The 17,797-nt window shown below is 34.7% G+C and overlaps 2 protein-coding genes across 2 annotated transcripts; one reads left to right on the forward strand and one right to left on the reverse strand.

Moving 5' to 3' along the window:
• Positions 1–2,620: 2,620 nt before the first annotated feature.
• On the reverse strand, positions 2,621–3,223 carry LOC132627022 (uncharacterized). Its single transcript, XM_060342076.1, has one exon. It carries the CDS (start codon positions 3,221–3,223, stop codon positions 2,621–2,623), a length of 603 nt encoding a protein of 200 aa, XP_060198059.1.
• A 4,707-nt stretch (positions 3,224–7,930) lies between these two features.
• On the forward strand, positions 7,931–9,782 carry LOC132628775 (putative F-box/kelch-repeat protein At1g15680). The gene has a single exon (XM_060344543.1). The coding sequence runs from the start codon at positions 8,304–8,306 to the stop codon at positions 9,522–9,524; it is 1,221 nt and encodes a 406-aa protein (XP_060200526.1). The 5' UTR covers positions 7,931–8,303; the 3' UTR covers positions 9,525–9,782.
• The last annotated feature ends 8,015 nt before the right edge of the window (positions 9,783–17,797 follow it).

Here is a 17,797-nt window from a genome sequence, read left to right on the forward strand (position 1 = left end):
TTGCATCATTCATAACCTTGAGTAAATGAAAATACTTAACATACTAATATTCTTCAAATAACGGTATAATCATAAATTAAACTTAAAACTAAAATCACAACATTCTTAATCATCATCAGAGTACAAGTCCTCAATATCGTCCTCAAAAAAATAATGGCGGTTTCTTAAGACACAAATTTTTCAGTAGCAGTTAGTTCTCTACCGATTGATGATGCTTGTTCTTCGGCCAACTTTAGCATGTAAAATCTACATCGTCTTGCCAGCATTATGTTGTTTTCTTTTCTAATCCTTTGCACGGCAAGCTCGCAAGTTTCTGGACCTACTTGAGGCATGGTTAAGGAGTACCTTGTTGGGATTGGAGTGTTGAGATTTTTCAAGTCACGAACAAGACGTTCTGATTCTTCGCGCTCAATTGGTCATGTTATTTGTCAAAAGTTTTGCCTATAGATAATTCGATTACCCGCACATAATCGGCCATGTAATGTTTTGTGGCAAAAAATGATCCTTATTTTTGCTAGTAGGTTTAAATTAGTCCCTTAAGTACCACTTGAGTAGTTTTGATCTTTTAAATTCACTAAATATGAGTACTTTTAGTTTTCGTCAAATATGTATCAACCTGATTCACATTTAAAAGTACAGATTTTGTAGTTTATGTTATTTTTTTGATCTAATTCAAGGATCAAATGTAACTTTTTGAGGTGCATTTTCTATTATCTTTTTATCTATTTAATATATATGGTTTAGTTTTTTATATTGAGGTTTCTAAAAGTTTCACAATAAATTCATGTGTTTCTTGTTAAATTTTCTATCTCACATTTTCAGTTAAATTTAATAATACGAGCTTGGTACATATTTGATGAAGGCTAAAAGTGCTCACTTTTAATAAACTTAAAAGATTGTTTTACAAAGATGGACTACATCATGTATACTACATCCTGACTTGTAATACTCCTTATTTTATTCTTGATAAATACTTTAGACTAGTCAAAATTCAACACATAGAATTAAAAATTTAAAATAAGATATACTTTAAATTCATCGTTATCTTGATTGCAAGGTCAAACAAATCAGGATAAAAGAACTTGAAATGCAGAACGTTGTAAACCAGTGTTTTAAAAGGCAGGGGCGTAAGGCGAGACATTTTACGTCTGACTCAGCGAGGCGTAAGCCCCAAGGCACGGGGCGTAAGCCTCATGGGATTTTAATTTTTAGCATTTCATAAAAGGATATAATTATAATAAATACTTTTTATTATACGAACCACACCAAAGGATGTGGTGCAGCGGATGGAGTTTCTTCACTCTTAACCAGAAGTTTCGAGTTCGAGCTCTGGGAATGGAAAAATTCTTGGTAGGGAGCGCCTTCCCCCAAATGAGGTCCTACGTGGCGCAAATTTAAATATAATTGAGCTTCAATATGAAAACCGAACACCGGATGGACACCAAAAAAAAAAAAAAAAAAACAGCTAACCCGATCTCCCCCTCTCTTCGCGCTCAATTGGTCAAGTGTAAGCTGTAGGCTTTGGTGGTTGATTTGGCACCTGCCACCACGTTATTTGTAAAGTTTTGTCCATAGATAATTTGATTACCCGCACATAATCGGCCATGCAATGTTTTGTGACAAAAAGTGATCCTTATTTTTGCTAGTAGGATTAAATTAGTCCCTTAAGTACCACTTGAGCAGTTTTGATCTTTTAAATTTACTAAATATGAGTACTTTTAGTCTTCGTCAAATATGTATCAAGCTCTAATTATTAAATTTAATCAGAATAACGGGGACTCACATTTGGAAGTACAGATTTTGTAGTTTATGTTATTTTTTCGATCTAATTCAAGGATCAAATGTAACTTTTTGAGGTGCACTTTCTATTATCTTTTTGTCTATTTAATATATATGGTGTAGTTTTTTATATTGTGATTTCTGAAAGTTTGACAATAAATTCAGGTGTTTCTGTTTAAATTTACTATCTCACATTTTCGGTTAAATTCAATAATAAGAGTTTGGTACATATTTGATGAAGACTAAAAGTGCTCACCTTTGACAAATTTAAAAGATTATTTTGTACTATTTTCCAAAGATGGACTACATCATGTATTGCATCGTAAATCGTAATACTCCTTATTTTATTTTTGATAAATATTTTGGACTAGTCAAAATTCAATACATAAAATTAAAAATAAAATATACTGTAAATTTCATCGTTACCTTGATTGCAAGGTCAAACAAGCCAGGATAAAAGAGCTTGAAATATGGAACGTCGTAAATTACTTCCTCCGTTCCATTTTATGAGGCAAGGTTCGGATTATAAGAATCAAAGTACTTAGTTATTGACGTGAATTGGATGTTCTTTAAGTTGTTGAAATAAAATTTATATGGTTGCTAACTATATAAAAAGTATATTATAAATCATACTATTTGATGCTTTCATATAAATTAGAACAGAAGAGAGTATACATATAAGTAAAGTAAACCATTTCCGATTATTATATATCTCATCCATATACGTACTACAAATTAACGTCCAAAAGAGATTACACATTACTTTGGTGATTGGCCTCGATACACATTTTATTTTATTATTATTCCTATTCTCGAGGGCACTTTAATTATATTTCATATCCTAGTGACCATCTCGTTTTCTCTTTCCCATGGGCTTAGGCTGATGATCCTGCTTAATTTCCTTTTCCATGGGCTTGGGCTGATCCATTATGGTATTGGGCTTGGGCTTATCCATTATGGTATTGGGCTTGTGCTTTTCCACTATGACATTGGACTTGGGCTGATCCATTATGGCATTGGGCTTGGGCTGATCCATTATGGCATTGGGCTTGGGCTGATCCATTATGATATTGGGCTTGGGTTTATCCATCATTGTATTGGGCTGATCCATTATTGTATTGGGCTTGGACTGGCCCATTATGTCATTGGGCTTGGGCTGATCCATTATGGTATTGGGCTTGGGCTGATGATGATTATGTGCTGGGCAGCCCGTACCGGCTGGTGGCCTACATCCATATGGACAAGGATATTGTGATCTGTGGCTCGGGCAATAGCATTCGGGCAGTTCCCATACTGGAAAGCCCGGTGTTATAACGGCCCGTGGGCTCACATTTTCTTGTTTTTGGGCTTTCATAGGGCCCAGGATTGGCCCATTACTAGCAGAGCCAAGGGTTAAGAATAGTAAAAGCAATGTGCCCAAGAGGAGAGATTTTTGAGAAGCCATTATATTACTATAATATTGTATTAAATGAACTAATTAATGAGTTGATTAAGTGCTTTAATCTGTATTTATAGCTTAGAAAATCTAGGGGCAATAGTTTTTAGCAGTTCATTCTTGTGAGAAATTAAGCACCACATGCATTGTGCGTATTTTCGTGAGGTATTAAGGTGTCATAAATCTTGCATGCATGTGGATACACAAAAATGAGTTATCCATGATGTCTATATTATATTACTATTACTAGACATATTTTGTTTACGCTGATAAAATTGTTCATCAGAGTACAGCTAAGTCTAGAAACGTTAAGGATAATAATACATTATTATTTTCTCAAGGTACCAGGCGGATTCAAATCCCTAACATGATTCAAAGACTAAATCAAGCATGATAATAAGAACTATCAATATTTATAATTTAGTGGTATTGACGAAAATCGCTAACAGGATGCGAATTTGATCCTCACTATCTTTTTTCTTTTTCCCGTTCCTATATATTCAATGAAAATAAATAAATAAAAATCATTTGAACCCTGTAAATCTCCTTGGGAAAATAAATTGCATTTGATATGCCAAAATTGTGTGGAGTATTAGGTAGCTATACATCATGCATTTTAAAGAATTAAAACATGCTTCTTTTCTAAATAAAATCAGTTACAATAAATAACTAAGAAATGTGGCTCGTAGCACGCCACTCCAAAAAAAGGAATTTCATATACGGTATGGCTGTTGCATGCCATGTGGCGTATACATAATTTGTAAAAGCAACTTTAGTGTTATTAGACACTTGAGTTATTTTTTAGACACTAAATATATTATGATAATTGCGAATTGAGTAGGTGGGCTACTGTAAAAATTACTCTTATTCGTTTCAATTTACATGACAATTTTATTTTAAAATATTTCAATATGTCTGACACTATTTTATTTTGGTATACTTTTATACGAGTAACTTTTATGAATTTAAATACATCAAACTATTCACACTTTAACTTTTGCAGCGGACGGATTGAGTAATACTAACACATAAGAATTTATCTGTAAAAAGGGAATAACATCTGAAAGCGGCTACTAATACCACATAGGTTAAGGAGGCTCTGATCGTGTCTTACATATCTTATTGGCCACCAAAGATTGCGGTGTGGTGACAAATACCCTTCCATCATTAATCAAATATCTCGAGTTTGAATCGTAAAAATAGAATCACCTCTAATAAAAAGAGCTATACCTATACCTCTAAAGTAAGGCTTCTTGATCCAAATTAGTTGAGTCACAAAAGTGAGTACCGGACGTTAAAAACCCAAAAAGTAAAAAAGTGGTTTACCTGAAACATGTTTAGATAATTAGATTAAGTATTATATGGTTTAATAAACTAAAAAATTCAACTTCAAATGAAAAGGACGTTATTTCTCGAAACCTTATTCTCCTTCTAGATGACCGGGTACACAAGGATTAAAAAAAGGGGATGAAAAGAGACCTTTGACCCGAAATATACGGTGACAATTGCCCAATTGTCTGGTTAAAAAAAATTGCCTAATTGTCCAACTCTATTTTCTTATCTCTAAAAAAAAAAAAACTTTAAAATGCTTCCTTTGACCAAATAGACACTTCAGTTATTTTTATTCATAGTATATATAATACTCCCGGTTCAATTTTACTTGTCCAGTTTGAACTGGTATGGGTATGTTACCACAATACCCATATTAATTGATGTTTAGTTTTAGATCTTGAGAAATGATTTGGGGAATAAATAATTAGGACTAAGGGTAAAACATGAAAGGAAAAAAAATTCGGTCTATACTAAAAGTGACAAGTAAAAGTAAAAAAATAATTTTAGTATAGTGGACAAATAAAAACGAACAGAGCGAGTAATATAAATAACGCATTACTTATTTTGTTGCGTTTTAATGCTCTAATCAAATGAAATGCCATATATAAAATAATAAAAGACAATATTTTGAGTGTCTTTCCGGTTTGAATTCTGTACTTAATTAATTATGTTTTTTTTTTGTATAAAACGAAATTAAAAGAACAGTAAAGTAAAAGTCTCGAAAGAGTGGAAGAATTCGTCAGCCGCCGGAAGCCAATTTTAATGGACCTGTCATATCGCAATATACTAATCCTGTCTCAATTTACGTAACACTTTTCATTTTTCAAGAATTAATTTGATCAAACTTTAAAGTTAAATTGAATTAGATTAACTTAATATTTTAAGATTAAAATTTATATATTTGAAAACTATATGAAAAATACTATAAATTGCAACTTTTCTCATATCAATTTGGTGAAAAAATATATCTTAAAATATTGATCGAAGTTCATGCAGTTTGAATCTCAGAAAGCGAAAAGTGTCACATAAATTGGATTAGAGGGAGCACTAATTACTAAATGATTGAATGACAAACTAATTAATTTTTTTTTTTGTTTTCCACCGGTTTTAGGTACTCGCTTTGGGGCCCACTAACTCAGATTCGCGCCAAGAAATCTGGTGGGTAAAACACGCAGTACGTAATAATGCATGCTAGCTAGCCACTTTGCAACCCTACAATTGAAGATAACATTGGCTAATTTTCAATTAAAGGGGCTGAAAAGTGTCTATCTGTGAATTTTATCCGCAAAATGTTCCCTACAGAAAGTGATTTCATTTCCATAATTCAACCCGAGATCTCTATTCGTAGGAATTCACTTGTGAAATTTAAAACTTAATGACAAAGACTATTTTTTAATCATAAGGGCTGAAAGTGGTTATTTATGTGTTTTATTCGTAAAACGTTCTCTATTTAAGATTACTTAATTTCAGAACTCACAGACACCGTTAAAGATAAAGGATTATTTACCGCCCATCATAACTTTTGATGGTTAACTAAAATATTGTTTTTTTCAGTTGTTGAAGGACCATAATAGACTCCCTACTCACTCTCTTTCATTTTATGTTTTGTTATTTTGCTTGAAAAGTTAATCATAGATTACCCAAAAAAAAGTTAATCATAGTAAACGCTACAGTGCATAAAGCATAGGCTGAGAATACCTCACGGATAAAGTTAATCAATAATAGTAATGTAATTGCGACATCTATTGATAATCATAACCTTGATGAGTCTATACATTTACCTTTTCAGAAATTCCAATTTAATAAATTTTGGCGTGCTCAAATGAAGTCCATTTGATTTGACTACTTCATTCACTAATTGAATCAAGATTAGCAAATATTGACTAAAAGTAATAAAAGTATATAATGTATTAAAGAAATCACGTTATATAGTTCTAGAGTAAGGTGTTTCAAAATGTATATTAAAAACAACAAATTAATTGCTTTTTACGTACTCACATTACTTCCAATTATGTCAATAGTTTTGTTATTAGTCAGCAAATCATGTCTAAGAAAGTCTTGTCTGCGTATAAAAGACTTCTCAAATTAAACAAATATATAGTTTGTTAACTATGATATGCTTGTTTGAATGAGAAAATTATAAGAAGTTAATTACCTATTTTTTGTCTTAATTTCTAAAACAGACTTTGAATTCAAAGTAAACATTTGAAAATTCTCAGCAATTTTAAGTTTGAACAACTGTAGTTAATAACTATCTTCTCCGTCGTTGCAAGATAGTGACACTTTTCCTTTTTCGATAGTCAGTTTGATTAATTTTAAAGTTGAATTGGAATTAATCAACTTAATATCTTAAAGTTAAAATTTAGATATTAAAACTTATAGCAAACTAGTATAAGTTGCACTTCTTCCATATCAATATGATGAAAAAAATATAATTTAAAATATTAGTTAAAGTTCACATAATTTGAATCCGCAGAACCAAAAAACGACTAATAATTTGGGATAGATGGAGGAACATTTATCCAAATTTCAAACACAAATTTTCAGTATTAAAATTAAGATCTTTTGAGAATTTCCAACTAGTTATTCTTCTAAATAAATAGTTTGCAGTGACTAGTAATACATGTTTGATAAGGGTTTATAGTCTAGTAATATCGGCGGGAGTAGTTTCACACAGTATGAATAGGTTCCATTTGAATTACCCCTTTCTCTTATAATTTCTTCTTTTTGATCTCCGGAGAAGATGGACAAAAATTTTGGAAAGGAAAAAAAAAATTGTTCCAGCAAGTCAAGATTCAAGAGTTCATTACACAATGAGATGTGTAAGTTAGGCGCACGTCGCACTCAATCCGTTTAAATGAAGAAAAGTAAGGGGATGAGATTATTATTTACGAAATTTCAGACGGTATGCCAGTTTATTGAGTTTCCACGTCCGTGGGAGGATGATGAGTTATTCGGTTTTGGGCAATCTTTTCCTCGTGAGATAACTTCTATGAAATTTAGGCTCAAAATCTATTTCCTTGTCACAGTATCAGAGTCAGTCACATCCCGATTCATAATTTATCGCTCTTAGTGGCCCATCTTATATTGTCTACGCTTCAAATATCCTCTTTTGAGCGTGCGGGATCAACAAGTGATGAGTTATACTTACCCTCCGAGATTTCTTGATTATAAAATAAGAGAAGAATAAATTACCCAAAATGCACACTATAATAAGTTATACTACTCAAGATACCAAAATGAGTTACACTTACCCTCTGACATTTCTTGATTATAAAACAATAGAAAGACTACATTACCCAAGATGCACTCTACAATAAATTACAGTTGTACTCTACATAACTACATTTTAATATAGTCTTTTATTTTATCATTTTCATTAAAAAAAGCATACTAGCATATCGAAAAAGAATCAACAAACTTGAGTCATTCTTAACTGCCACAAATGGTCACAAAAGCAAACCCCACGAGGATAGAGATTTTTTGTCCAGTCCTCTATAGGCTGCTTGACTTCTAATCCACACCCCATAATTCTCAAGATTATAAATAGGTAAATTCACTCACTCATTTCTTCATTATTTCCTAGACTCACCAAAAGATTTGGCTAAAAAGTTTGCATTTTTTTTGTGTGTGTGTGCGTGTTTTTTTTCCAAAGTCTAAGCTAAAAAAAAAAAGGATGGATTTTGTGTTTATATCTTAAAGGAAGCAACTTTTTGAGAACCCCATTTGTGGATAACTTGTAAAACCCAAATTAGAGATGTTTATCAATAATGGGTATCTTCCTGATTGGTTCTTGATTGAAGTTTTATCAAGATTGCCTTTAAAATGTGTTTTTAGGTACAAATGTGTATCAAAACGATGTCGTTTCTTGATTTCTTCACCTTCTTTTGCTTCCCTTTATATTTCTAGAGCTTCTTTATTACCACAACCTTGGACTATTCTTACTAACACTCTTTATGTAAAGGGTGTTAACTATTTAGTTCAGTCATTTTTGCCTGACTTGTTCGTCGATAATATGGTACATACAAGATTTAGTACAATTCATTTCCCTTATATTGTTCGCCCTGAGGGCAAACAATATAAGATTGTAGCAGTTAGTGATGGGCTAGTATTGTATGAAAGTGATATGAGTGTTGAAGTAAGTGATTATCACATTTACAATGCTATTACTGGTCATTGTGTTGCTCTTCCTCGAACTTCCACACGTTTTGGATATGTTAGTACAGGATTTTTAACGAAATCTGAAGGGGGGTCTCTGACGAGCTATAAAGTAGTGAGATTCGATTGTCAGTTTGGCGAGTCGTATATGCTCAAGTTTGAAGTATTCTCGTCCGAGACTGGACGTTGGAGGAAAGTTGTCGTGCATATGGATCGAGCAATTGAAATCGTGTGGCTCAGGAGGCCTGTCGCTCTGAATGGGAAGCTACATTGGATTGATCGTCGTCATGGGATTTTGGCGTTTGATCCTTTTAGTAACATCAATCAATGTCGCGTAATTGGACTTCCTGCTGATATTGATGAGCAATGCATTGATGCTAGAAATAATGGAAGTCCTGTTTTGCTTGACGTTCATCAGGGTCGGTTGAGGTATACTGAGGTGTCCGTTAAGCCTGTATATCCCTTTGGATTTTCGGGCTTTTCTGTTTGGGTTCTTGATGAGTATGACTCTTCAAGTTGGATTCTGCAGCACAGGGTGAAGATCCGGGACATCTCATTCGAAGATTGTTTAAGTAGCAAAGCGTTAAATGGGATCATTCCTACTCCGATCGCCTTCCATCCGCTTGATGCCAACGTATTTTACCTTGGTTTTGGGGACACTGTCGTCTCATATGATATGAAAACATTAAAATTGAATGCCCTTGTCGATCCAGCTGGCATTCGAGGTAGCCTTAAAGGAACACCTTGCTGGTCATCAGCGTTCGTGTTGATGCTTCCTCCATGGCCAATTTCTCTTCCTAGTATAAGAAAGAAAAAGTAAGCAAATGCTGATGGTTTCTGTGTATTGATGAACTAATAAAGAGCTGCTTGCTCTCCAGTCATTTAGTTTAGAAACATTTTCTTTTACTGATCATTTCTGCAGTGGCCTAATGGCACAAGATTCCTCGTGCTTTAACGTGCTGTTGAGTATATTTGCATGCTATTCATAGTGTATTCTTAATTTCCTTGCTTGTTCTTTTTTATTGAATTTTGTCGTGGTTCTTTCCCCGACGTGCTACTAGTACTTTTAATGCACCAAGTGAACGGGCAATAGAACTTTTGGTTTCCTATTTCTTGCATAGTCAGTGGCTTTTCAATGCTGCAAAACTATTTTTTTGTGGATTGTCTTTCAGGTCCCAAATAACATTAATGTTGTTTAAACTTCTCAAATATGGATGTTACAATTTTTTGCTCCTTTTCTGGATTATGTTACTAGCTTGTAACAATTTTGTTTACTTTTTGGACTATATTAGTATTAGGTATTTTAATGAGCATATATTATCCCATATTGAGAAACACGTTTGCTGTTAGCTGCTTTCTGTTTCAAACCTGAACGAGAGCCTTGGAGCAACGGTCAAGTTGTCTCTGTGTAATCTATAGGTCATGGGTCCGTGCCATGAAATCAGCCAATCATGCTTGCATCAGAGTAAACTACTTGCATCACACCCCTTGGGTGCTGACCTTACCTAAACACGCGATGCTTCGTCCACGGGGCTGCCCTTTCTGTTTAAGATGTGATGAATTGTTACCTCACATCACTTAGCAGTTAGCACTGACTGGGCATTCTTTTAGTTGTCACAAGTGATACTCTGTTCTATTAAGTTCCGTTAACAACTTTAATAGTCGTAACTAGTTGAAGATTGTAGACTGTACACTTGTAGGAGTGGTTGAAACTCCGATGTGATGTCCGAGAGAACATCACATCTGAGTTTTCAAACTTGAGTAGTTAAAATGAATTTGAATCTTGGAAGTTATAAATATTGGTTACGTGGGGTCAAACATTTTGACATATCCGAAAATGAAAAGCGTGCCTTAGAAAGTAACTTGATTCATTTTGCCTTCGAATTTTCTTCATGTTTGGTGATTGAAGGTTAGCTAATAGATAAAATATGTCGGTACTTGGTCCTTAGTGTTTCCTTTTGGAAGTAAGATTTAGAATAACATCATCTAAAGAAAATTTTGAGGAATATATGTTTCCGTTGTAGATTTGAATCCCACTGTTAAGTAGTCATTCATTGTGATCGGAACTGGAACACACCTAGTTCTCTAGCAAATACAACTCTTTTGATCGTTTCGTGCAGTAGATTAATGCTAAATTTGCTTCAATCTGTGCTTTATAAATTGCTTCGACAGAAAATGAGAAATGACCTCTTCAATGCATATATGGTTGTAAGTTTACATATATTCTCATTATCTTTGGTAAAATCAAGTCTACTGTAAAGACGTTCATACACAACTCTACCACATTAACCATCTTTCAAAGTTGCAAAGTTTGTCACATTGATAAGTCATCTCGTCTGCATTTTCTCTTAGAACTTTGGTTTCCTGTTTCTTCCATAGTGGCTTTTCAGTGCTGCAAAACTGTTTTTGTGGACCGTCTTTCAGGTCTCAAAAAGATTAATGTTGTTTAATCTTCTCAAATATGGATGTTACAATTTTTTCCTCCTTTTCTGGAATAGTAGGTATTTTAAAGAGCATTCTATCCCATATCGAGAAATACGTCTGGGATTTCAAGAGGATGAGTTTACCTTAGATTTTTTTTTTTTTAAAAGATGCAAAAGTGTATTTAGTAGGGTTCGATCCCACAACCCTAAGAGATTAAACGCATCTCTTAACTAGTGCTCCATTCAGTCCAGTTTGACCATGTGTTCCTTCACGTAATATTCGATATATTTTAAGAATTATATACATAATATACCGAGTTTAGTCGGGTGACCATGGCTTCACGTGACCCATTTTTTATACATGGATTCGCCCTGCTTGGAGCAACGGTAAAACTATCTTCGTGTGACCTATAGGTTACAGATTGGCTATCGATGCTTGCATCAGGGTGTAGGTGTGAGGACCCACAGCTGGGCGCTGACCATGCTGTGAACCTCTGGGTATCTGACCCCATAACTGACTGTTGTGGCATCTGCGCCCTGCTGACTAGTCATGACATACTCAGGTATTGTATGAGCAAGAGACACAGACAATTCGATATACGCTGCAGCGGCTGGTATCGAACCCGTGACCTCTCCCCTTTTGTCAATTGGTGAGAGTCGTCTCCTTCGGGAGGACAAAAGGGGAGAGGTCACGGGTTCGATACCAGCCGCTGCAGCGTATATCGAATTGTCTGTGTCTCTTGCTCATACAATACCTGAGTATGTCATGACTAGTCAGCAGGGCGCAGATGCCACAGCAGTCAGTTATGGGGTCAGATACCCAGAGGTTCACAGCATGGTCAGCGCCCAGCTGTGGGTCCTCACACTGCAGCTCAATTGGTGAAAGTCGTCTCCTTCGGGAGGACAAAAGGGGAGAGGTCACGGGTTCGATACCAGCCGCTGCAGCGTATATCGAATCGTCTGTGTCTCTTGCTCATACAATACCTGAGTATGTTGTGACTAGTCAGCAGGGCGCAGATGCCACAGCAGTCAGTTATGGGGTCAGATACCCAGAGGTTCACAGCATGGTCAACGCCCAGCTGTGGGTCCTCATAATGCAGTTCAATTAGTGAAAGTCGTCTCCTTCGGGAGGACAAAAGGGGAGAGGTCACGGGTTCGATACCAGCCGCTGCAGCGTATATAGAATCGTCTGTGTCTCTTGCTCATACAATACCTGAGTATGTCATGACTAGTCAGCAGGGCGCAGATGCCACAACAGTCAGTTATGGGGTCAGATACCCAGAGGTTCACAGCATGGTCAGGGCCCAGCTGTGGGTCCTCACAGTAGGCTACCTAAACTGCATCCCTTGGGGTGAGGCCCTTTCCCAGATCTCGCGTCAACGCAGGATGCTCTTTCTAGTCAAGACCTGATGAATGCTACCTGACAGAACCTAGCCTCTTGAATGTTACCTCACGAAACCTAGCGCTGTCTGTGTATTTTTTTAGTTGTCACATGCAGAGGCGAATTCAGGATTTCAAGAGGATGGGTTCACCATTAGATGCGGCTTAAAAAATTTAAATATAAAAAAAGACATAAAAGTGCATTTAGTCAAGTTCAATCCCACAACCTTAAGGAATCAAACCTAGCACTTAACCAGTGCTCCACCAAGACTTGTTTGACCATGTGTTCCTTCGGTAAATATTAGATATATTTTAAGGATTATATACTTAATATACCGAGTTTAGTCGGAAGACCATGTGTTCACGTGACCCATTTTTTAACCATAAATTCTCCCCTGGTCACATGTGGTACACTGGTACTCTGTTCTCAACTTATGATTGAAACTAGGGGTGTACATGGACCGGGTTGGTTCGGATTTTTCAAATACCAAACCAAACTAATTGTATCGGGTTTTTAAATCGATAAACCAAACCAAACCAACAAAAGTCGGGTTTTTCACTCTCGGATTTTTCGGGTTAGTCGGGTTTTTTTGGGGTTTTTTTTTTTTTTTTTTGGTTCAATACGAAGCATCTTATAGTAGCATTTGCTTGACCAAAAATAAGCATCTTACCCTTCTATTTCTAAATGTGTAAAATGAATGTGTGGTGAATTCATTGACTCATTAAATAAAAAATTCATAACAATTGAATCAAATAAGTATAGAACATGCATGTGATGTATAACTATAACAATCAAACAGAATGTAGTAACAAACAACTTCAATATTGTTCCGTAAAATGAGTTTTAGTTAGCTTTTAAACATTTACTTAAAAAGCCTATCGCTAAATGAACAAAAAGATTATAACTCAAACTTAACATGAAGAATTAATTATACACCACAAATACTTACAAGGAGGATCATACAAGAGGTGTTTGTTAGAGGTTCCCAGTGGACAACACTCACAAAAAAATTGGATGAGCTAATTTTCTAACCTTAGTCTACTAGTTTTGTTTATTGTTTGAGTTGTTTTGATGTGATAAAGGCTAGTTTTGATCGCTGCTAGGCTGTTATGCTATAGTAGTGTTTTGACATTGGACAACAGTAGCTATTTGTAATGAAAAAGTCTCTTTTAATTGCCAAAAAAGAATTAATTATACAATCGGATGTGGTACCAATTCTTAAACGGATTGCATCACGAACGAAGCTGACTAATCAATGCTTAAAAGTGATAAAGTTATACATGTATTTATAAATTATATATGTATAAAAATATTTATAAATTGTATATATATAATCGAATCGGTTTGGTCTCGGTTTGACTTTTTTTTAGTTAAAACCAAACCAAACCTATTATGATCGGGTTTTTTTATCCAACACCAAACCAAACCAAACCAAACAAACCACTACTCGAATTTTTTTTCCGATTTGGTTCGATTTGTCGGTTTCGTACGATTTGTCGATTTTCTTTGTACAACCCTAATTGAAACTAGTTGAAGCTTGTAGACTGTAGACTTTTAGAAAAGAAACATCACATCGAAGTTCCAAACTTTAGATAAAATGAGTTTGAATTTTCAAAAGTTATAAAAATTGATTACACGTGGTCAATCGTTTGGAGATATTCCAAATTGAAAAAGTGGCATATAAAGTACGTCGATTCATTTTGCCTTTGAATTTTCTTCATTTTTTGGTGATTAAAAAGGTTAGCTAAGAGATAAACTATTTTGGTACTAGGTCGTGAGTGTTTACTTTGGAAGATTTAGAATAACATCATCTAAAGAAGTTGCAAATTTTGCTAAGTCAAAAACATTAGGCGATCGCTTCCCGACTGTCCAAGGCGTGATGAACACTGGACAGAGCTACTTCATACCTTATGGAAGGTAGCAAGTACCCTTTAGAATTAATTGAAGTGCGCGCAAGCTATGTTTATTAAAGAAAGAAGAGAAAGTCGAGCCTTTTGCTCTGCATAGGGCGTCAACTAAGTGATAAATGGCAGAATCTATTCCTAAATGTCTATATAACAAATACTTTGGAGTGTTTGTGGAAGCTTGCTAATGAGTACCATGTCTTTCTATTGAACTAGAGTCGTCTTCGTTGGGCATCAATGATCCCAGTAGCTAGTGGCGGAGCTAGGATTCCGCCAAGGGAGTTCAAAATATAAAAAAGTAAACATACGAAGAAGCCCAAGGGGGTTCAACGTCTACTATATATACATAAAAAATAATTTTAACCTTGTAAAAATAGTGTTTTTTCCCACCGAGGGGGTTCGGATGAACACCATCGGCATAGTGTGGCTCCGCCACTGCCGGTAGCCATGTCTAAAGCGTGACGGACCGAGTCAAATCGTTTCAGATAGGGCATCAATTAAGTGATAAATAGAGGAATTTAATCCTAAATATTTATGTAACGAATACTTTGGAGTGCTTGTAGATGCTCGCTTTTGAGCACCACATCTTTTCATTCAAGTAGAGTCGTCTTCATGAATCACGGGGCATCAATATTCTTGATGGCGATGTCCAAAGTGTGATGGACCGACAAACAGAATGGTGAAGGAAATATGCCATTCAGCCACTCAGCATGGACAAGTACTTTATAGCCTGACATTATTCTTCCTCGTTTTTATTATTTTTCCATCAACACTTACCTAAGATAACGTAATGTAATGGACAACGAAAAATACTTAGCTTACACCGAATGTACTTTATTAAAATCAATGAAAACATGATATCTGTTTTTTTTATTGTACTTGTTTTGTTTAACTATACATACTCTTATATGAATTTGTCACTTAACCATAATATACTAATATGATTTGATGTAAACAAAGGGTGCGGGCAAACATGGTGGAGGTAAGGTACCGGAAGGGTGTTCGTACAAATCCCCTTCGTTGAAAAACACTGTATATACATTATATTTTTATATGTATATAGTTGAATCCGCTTACCTTTTTTGTATGTTTATTTCTTTATATTTTGAATTCTCTTAGTGAAAATCCTGGCTCCGCTAATATTAAGTTACTTCCAAAAAAATAATAATTCAATATCCAGCCTAAAACAAGAAAGTGCAAAGTTCAAAATTTCTTCTGTTTTTCTCTGGCCGTCATGCTAATATACACTAGTCTTTATCTGGTAAGACATTAGCAGCCAATTATTCTCATTTGAAAGTTGAAACAAAATGAAAACATTGTCCTCTATTTTTATTTTATTTTTTGGTTTTGGGGGTGGGGTGTTTAAAAGTCTACGGCAATATGGGAAAAATGATAGTGTACTGATCAATTCTCCAATTCGTACTAATCAATTCTCCAATTCGTAGTACTTTTTGGATTAATGGGAGAATATAAATCTACTTCAACATCCACCTCGCATGTGAATTGATCCGCTTTTAAGATCAACGACAAAATCTTATCTAATACAAGAATTTATATCAATATCGATCATATCAAATTAATATTTTAATATTTTATGGAATGAAGTAGCTCAAGCTAGCTAGATCTCAAAAAATATTCAACTAATTAATTCAGGAGAACGCCTATTAAGAAAGAAACAGTAAGTGAAGGTAAATCAAGAAGAGTAAATGAGAGAGAGATGCAAAGATGTAGAGAGAACATTTCATGTATTGAGTATAGAAGTATTGAGTATACACTGATATACAAGGCTATATATAGGCTGATATTCAACCTCCTCATAACCAACTTAACTAACTTTGGGACTTTTAATTCTAACTACTTAACTATAAGAATTTACACTAATGCTGATGGTTTCTGTGTATATTGGCGAACTAATAAAGAGTTGCTTGCTCTAGGAATTTAGTTTAGAAACTTTTTCTTTTACTGATCACTTTTGTAGTGGCCTAATGGCACGAGACTTCTTGTGCCTTAACGTGCTGCTGAGTAGATTTCTGTGCTATGCATAGTGTATTTCTAATTTCTTTGCTTGTTCTAGTTTATAGAATTTTGTCTGTAGTTCCACTACTAAAAAACCTCTATTTTCCCACTGATTTCTTACTGAAAAATGTTCAGTGATTATTTCCCACTGAATGTCGGTGGAAAAATACCTAAATAATAGTGTTTTCACACGGAGAAATTATGAAGTTTCCCAGCGTTTTAGTGGAAACCTGTTTCCACCATGCGTTTTCCCAGTGAGCTGGTTTGGTGCGAATGAGGTGGGAAAATTATGTTTTATAGCACAAATTTCCCACTGAATGTGGTGGGAAAAAACCTCTTTTTCTAGTAGTGTTCTTTCTCCGACGTGCTACTAGTTCTACTATACTTTTCAAAAAAAACAAAAAATGTCGGAACATTGACATAAGTCGCTTGCAGGGTATTAAGTAGTAACAGACCAAGTGACTAGGCAATATAACTTAGGTTTCATAATCATTTGATTTTCAGTGCTGCAAAACTGCTTCTGTGGACTGCCTTTCAAATCTCGCAAAAAGATTAATGTTGTTTAATCTTCTCGAATATGGAAATTACAATTTTTTGCTTTTTCCTGGAATATATACGCTTGTAACAATTTTTGCTGCTTTTTGGAATATAGTAGTAGGTATTTTAATGAGTATACTATGTTAGCGTGCGTTCTGTTTAAGACCTGATGAATTGCTACCTCACAGAACTTAGCACTGTCTGTGTATTCTTTTAATTGTCACATGTAGTACTCTATTTTATAATGTTTTATCGACAACTTAATAACTGAAACTAGTTGATTGTTGTAGCTTGTGGACTAGTTAATTAGCTTAATGCTCATTTTGTTCTTCGTCTGCAAACTTCCGTTGCAGCACCTGACGAAATATGTTGATTCAATCATCTGAGGCAACAATTGCTTGCTCGCTTTGGTTTATTTCCATCTATGTTGCTCGGGCTGTCCAAAATTTTGTCGCATCCTTATCGGATCCTTTAAAAAATGCACGACTTTTGAAAAATCGGACATGTATTCGGTGACATTTTTTAAGAATCCGAGCAATATAGATTTTCATCAGATCCGACTTTTACACTTAGATAAGTTTCACTTTATATATGACGATATTTGTCTCAACAGAAATAAAGTGTTTATTTGATTAATTTGTATATTAGTGATAGCGAAAGAAATATATATAGTTGCTGAAAAGTATTTTTATCGAGAGGACATCACGTTAAGAGTTTCAAATTTTCTGTAGTTAAAATTGGTTTTGAATTTTCAAAAGTTATGAAAATAATTCCGTATAAAGTAAGTTGATTCATTTTGCCTTTGAATTTTCTTCATGCTTGGTGATTAAAG

Source organism: Lycium barbarum, chromosome 1 (genome assembly GCF_019175385.1).
Source record: "Lycium barbarum isolate Lr01 chromosome 1, ASM1917538v2, whole genome shotgun sequence".
NCBI lineage: Eukaryota > Viridiplantae > Streptophyta > Magnoliopsida > Solanales > Solanaceae > Lycium > Lycium barbarum.